This window comes from Gymnoscopelus braueri (assembly GCF_963280865.1).
Source record: "Gymnoscopelus braueri genome assembly, chromosome: 1".
Taxonomy (NCBI): Eukaryota; Metazoa; Chordata; class Actinopteri; order Myctophiformes; family Myctophidae; genus Gymnoscopelus; species Gymnoscopelus braueri.
Window position 1 is genome coordinate 44982209 of NC_137603.1, and position 5542 is coordinate 44987750.

Here is a 5542-nt window from a genome sequence, read left to right on the forward strand (position 1 = left end):
TAAACCCCTGGCAGTCCTGCCATTGTAGGAGGCACCCCACCCTGTCAGGCTGGCGTCCGTCGTGATAACCTCCCTTGAGGTAACCCCATAATCACTCCGTCTGAGAGGAATCGCAGATTCCTCCAGTGACTCATCGCTGTCACACATTCCTCTGTGACCAACACACGACAGTAATGACGGTTGGGAATCCCCTGAGACATCATCCACTGCTTGAAAGGTCTCGTGTGTAGCCTGCCTAATCGTATTAGCAATATGGCTGAGGCCATAAGACCTGACATTCTCATCGACAGTTTGAAGGCGACCCTCCGGCCCGTGCGAAATTGTGCTAGGCAGGACAGAAAGGACTGGATCTTTTCTGGTGACAGGCTGACAGTAGCTGGTAGCAGACAATGCTAGAGGTTAGCGCGTAAAATGTTTCAGAGAGAACTTTCTAAGTTGCTATCTCGTACTAGTAGAAAACTGTGTAATGTGATTGCTTACGGCATATGGTCATTTGTCTAACGCCTAGGTCGACAGCGTTTCGCAGCCCAAGATGCGATCCTGTCCTTGTGAAACTTTCTCAGCTAGTTCAACTCTGTAGGTGACTGAGAGATGCTTCTTCGATCTACAAGAAGAGAAACGAATTGAAGGAACTGACACGTCCCTGACTGATATACAGTACCAGGGAGGGCAGGACCTCCTGTCCGGAGGCGATCAGAGTCCAGCCAATAGAATTGTCTGGAAGTTTGCAGGCCCCCGCCTGCAAACTCTTGAAGTCAGCACTAGTCTGCTACTAGTCGCCATCACACCAAAATATGGATTTGTTTCGCCCTGTTACGTGTACTGCCATTAACACATTGACCGCCAGAGGTTAATCTCATAATGTACTCACCAGTGCCAACGTTTTATTGTTGTTTTTTGTTTTTTTCACCATAGACCAAAATCCTTAAAGGAGAATTCCGGACAAATTAAGTGTTATCTTTCATGTCTCGTTACTCACCTAGCGACGTAAAAAGTGGCGTTCTTTTTTTCCATATATTCCCCTGTCGTCATTTTTTAAACACCCTCCGTTGTTATAATGGGAGCGCGAGGGTTAGTGAAGTTCGTCTATTATAACCGACGCAATGTTATTTTTTTCTCTACTACGATTCATTGTAGAGTCTCATGATAGTCAAACATGCGCTGAAAATTCCTGCGAGCCTGCCGTTAATGGCGAACGATTTAACACTGGTTGCTTGTTTCCAGAATCTGGCAACACGAGTTGCCAGGTTCTGGAAAGAAACAAGCATCCTCCTTTTCTCCTTTAAGATTGAGCTGTGCACTGTTTGTAAACATCGCGGACATCTCCCTGCGGCTACCAGTCCAAACCACGTGTCAAACGGAGCCGCCATGTTGTAGTTAGAACGGTTTGTTAAACAGTGATCAGCGAGGAGAAAAACTACAATCGAAGAAAATGGCGTTTCAGTGTGCGCTTTAGAATGGAGGCCAACGGGATCGGCAAAACGTGATCCAGAATAATTCCGTTTCCGGTGGTGTTACAATGAAATGTTCCGTATAGAAAATTGAAAAAAGTTTATTTTTTTCAAAAAAAAAGGAAAAAGCACCACAGCCCGTAGGCTACGGGATCGGCGCTGTACAGTTGGATTTATCGGCCCGTAGGCTACGGGCCTGGCGGTGAGAGTGTTAAGGCATACACTGGTGTCTGTGTTTGCTGTTTTCTTCCCCCCTGCCTTTGCCCTCTTGTCTATCATTCATTCCCAGGTCCCATCCTTCAGCATTCAACTCCGCCTCTCACCACCAGTTGGTCATCCACTCATTCGGTCCACCAATCACCTCCAACCAATCACCCTATATAAATCACCTGTGTGGCAGCCATCTTGACTTTTCCTCCTGCCATGCTGCCACCAGTCAATTGTTTGTTCGACTCGTAACCAATTCAATTTTGTAACATCTTGAATCTGCCGACATTACAGGGAAGGGTAGTTTAGTTCTGGGGCACCCTGTACATTTTGCACGTAGGTAATTTCCTGTTTAATCCCACTAGTCTAGAGGTGAGTGCCACCCATTGTAATTTCTGTTTATTGTTAGAGTAGGAAGGATTTTGTTTATCTTTGAATAAGTAAGATCTTTATTTTATTTAGATAGTGAGTTTTGGTTTTATTACATTCTTTCCTTTGGCACCACCAGACCCTCCCTGTATTGTGACTTAGCTTATTTCATAGCTTATTTTTGTTAACTCTTAGTTTGTTAATAAACAACCTTTCAGTTCACCTCAACCTCTGTTCGTCTCAAGTTATGTCATTTGGGTATATGTTACTGTCCTTTCATCCTAGACCACCAACTGGGAAGTAACACGCCCAAATATGGGGCTCCAAGGTCATAATACTGATGTCATAGATGACAGAGATCAGTGACGTTGGATGGCCTCCAATGTCACTGATAATGGGTACTGCTCTAATAATCCATATTTGGAAACATTGACAATCTTTATGACATGTCAGAACTGATGTCACAGTGCCAATATAAAAGCCTTGTTCACCTTCGAGGCTGTTGCACTCTGCACAGAACCCTTTTGGAGTAAACAAGAGAAGTAGAAGTGAAAGCGTATTCTATTCTTTGAGTTTATTTCAAGGTTCACAGAGTAAGCAAGTATTTCTGTAAGTAAATCATCCAAGATGACTGCAACAAAGGCTATCGGGATTGACCTGGGAACCACCTACTCCTGTGTGGGTGTTTTCCAGCATGGCAAAGTAGAAATCATTGCCAACGACCAGGGAAACAGGACCACCCCCAGCTATGTGGCTTTCACCGACACCGAGAGACTTGTTGGAGACGCAGCCAAGAACCAGGTGGCTATGAACCCGACCAACACCGTGTTTGATGCCAAACGACTGATTGGCAGAAAGTTTGACGACGCAGTGGTGCAATCAGACATGAAGCACTGGCCCTTTAATGTACTGAGTGACGGAGGAAAGCCCAAAATCCAGGTGGAATACAAGGGAGAGAGCAAATCCTTCAATCCAGAGGAGATCTCCTCCATGGTCCTGGTAAAGATGAAAGAGATCGCAGAGGCTTACCTGGGCCACAAGGTAAACAATGCTGTCGTCACAGTCCCAGCATACTTCAACGACTCACAGAGGCAGGCTACAAAGGATGCTGGCATCATTGCAGGGCTGAATATACTGAGAATAATCAACGAGCCGACTGCAGCTGCCATCGCATACGGACTTGACAAAGTCAAGTCAGGGGAACGCAACGTCCTAATCTTTGACCTGGGCGGGGGCACCTTCGATGTATCCATTCTGACGATCGAGGACGGCATCTTTGAAGTCAAGTCTACAGCTGGGGACACTCACCTGGGCGGAGAGGACTTTGACAACCGTGTGGTCAACCACTTTATGGAGGAGTTCAAGAGGAAACACAAAAAGGACATCAGCCAAAACAAGAGGGCTTTGAGGAGGCTGCGCACAGCTTGTGAGAGGGCTAAGAGAACTCTGTCCTCCAGCTCTCAGGCTAGCATTGAGATTGACTCTCTTTCTGAGGGCATTGACTTCTACACTTCCATCACCAGAGCTCGCTTTGAAGAGCTGTGCGCTGACCTCTTCAGGGGCACATTAGAGCCTGTGGAAAAATCCCTTAGAGATGCCAAAATGGACAAGGGAAACATTCATGACATTGTCCTGGTTGGAGGCTCCACCAGAATCCCCAGAATACAGAAACTCCTGCAGGATTTCTTCAACGGCAGGGAGCTGAACAAGAGCATCAACCCGGATGAGGCGGTAGCTTATGGAGCTGCGGTACAAGCTGCTATTCTGTCAGGTGATAAATCAGAAAACGTTAAGGACCTGTTGCTGCTGGATGTGGCACCTCTGTCCCTGGGCATTGAGACAGCTGGAGGAGTTATGACAGCTCTCATTAAACGGAACACCACCATCCCCACTAAACAAACCCAGACCTTCAGCACTTACTCTGACAACCAGCCTGGGGTCCTCATCCAGGTGTATGAAGGAGAGAGAGCCATGACCAAGGACAACAATATGTTGGGCAAGTTTGATCTGGCAGGAATCCCACCCGCTCCCAGAGGGGTTCCTCAGATCGAGGTCACCTTTGACATCGATGCTAACGGCATCTTGAACGTGTCTGCGGCGGATAAAAGCTCCGGCAAAGAGAACAAGATCACCATCACCAACGATAAGGGCCGGCTCAGCAAAGAAGAGATCGAGAGGATGGTGCAGGACGCCGACAAATACAAAGATGAAGACGACCTTCAGAGGGACAAGGTCACCGCCAAGAACTCGCTGGAATCGTACGCCTACAAAATGAAGAGCAGCGTGCAGGGTGACGACATGAAGGGCAAGATCAGTGAAGAGGAGCAGAAACAGGTGGTTGAGCAGTGTGATCAGGCCATCGCCTGGATGGACAACAACCAGTTAGCTGATAAAGAGGAGTACGAGCATCATCTCAGAGAGCTGGAGAAAGTGTGTGAGCCTGTTATCAGCAAGACATACGCAGGAGGAATGCCCTCAGGAATGCCAGCAGGTGGCTGCAGAGACGAGGCACAAGAGAGCTCCCAAGGACCAACCATTGAGGAGGTTGACTAAAATGAGCCTAAAATGAAGTCATCATGGACTTCACGGTTTTCAAGGTTTAAAAAACAAAAACAGAATACTTGTACACTTACTCAATAATTGATTATTAAGAGTTGGAAGTAAGTTTGATTAATTAGAAAAAATAAAACTAAATAAACCAGCCGTCTACTGGGCAAAGTGACCCATTTTCTAGGCCTTACAGTAGTGGAGGATGGCAAAAAAATATTAATTGTGCCAAAAAAAAAGTAAACAAAAAAGTAATATATGTACTGTGCCTGGTAAAGGTACTGTGGAAAAATCCAGCCCTACGTCCTCGCTGTGAAAAGTGGAAGCAGGTCATGCTGACTAACAGGGCTCTGGTCAAACTGTTTAAGGGAGCACTTCATGCGTTTTCATTCTCAAAATGTCAAACTACGTACTGATCCGATCCAATAAATTAATATATATATATACGTATATGTATATGTATATGTATATGTATATGTATATGTATATGTATATGTATATGTATATGTATATGTATGTATATATATATATAATGTGTGTGTTACAGGGAAATTGGCATTCCAGGGAAATTGAAAAAGGAGCGCTCGTTTTCACCGCCCCCCCAGGCAATTCTGTAAATGCAAGCCACACTACGTGCATAGACATGAATGTGCAGGCGTGTGCTCGCACGCACGCACGCACGCATGCACACGCGCACACACGCATGTGCATGCGCACGCACGCTCATGCTTTCAATTTGGTTTATTGAAAGCATGATAATTTTATTGTGTTCTGGCTTTTAACATTTGTTTTAGTTTATCCACGACACACACACACATGGATAATAACCCATGAAAAGATCTATTCTCACCCTATCGGTTTACAACTCGGACGGCGCTGATTCGGCGGGCACTCGCGCTAGGAGGCGCGCCAGAGCGCCTCCAGGCGCGAGTGCCCGCGGGACTTTTCGAGACAGGGTTTTTTACGCG

At 46.1% G+C, this 5542-nt stretch overlaps 1 protein-coding gene across 1 annotated transcript; it reads left to right on the plus strand.

Moving 5' to 3' along the window:
• Window positions 1–2675: 2675 nt before the first annotated feature.
• LOC308086768 (heat shock 70 kDa protein-like) lies at window positions 2676–4580 on the plus strand (the record flags this gene model as incomplete). Its single annotated transcript, XM_080430418.1, has 1 exon — window positions 2676–4580. The coding sequence occupies exon 1, from the start codon at window positions 2835–2837 to the stop codon at window positions 4578–4580; it is 1746 nt and encodes a 581-aa protein (XP_080286544.1). The 5' UTR covers window positions 2676–2834.
• Between the last annotated feature and the right edge of the window lie 962 nt (window positions 4581–5542).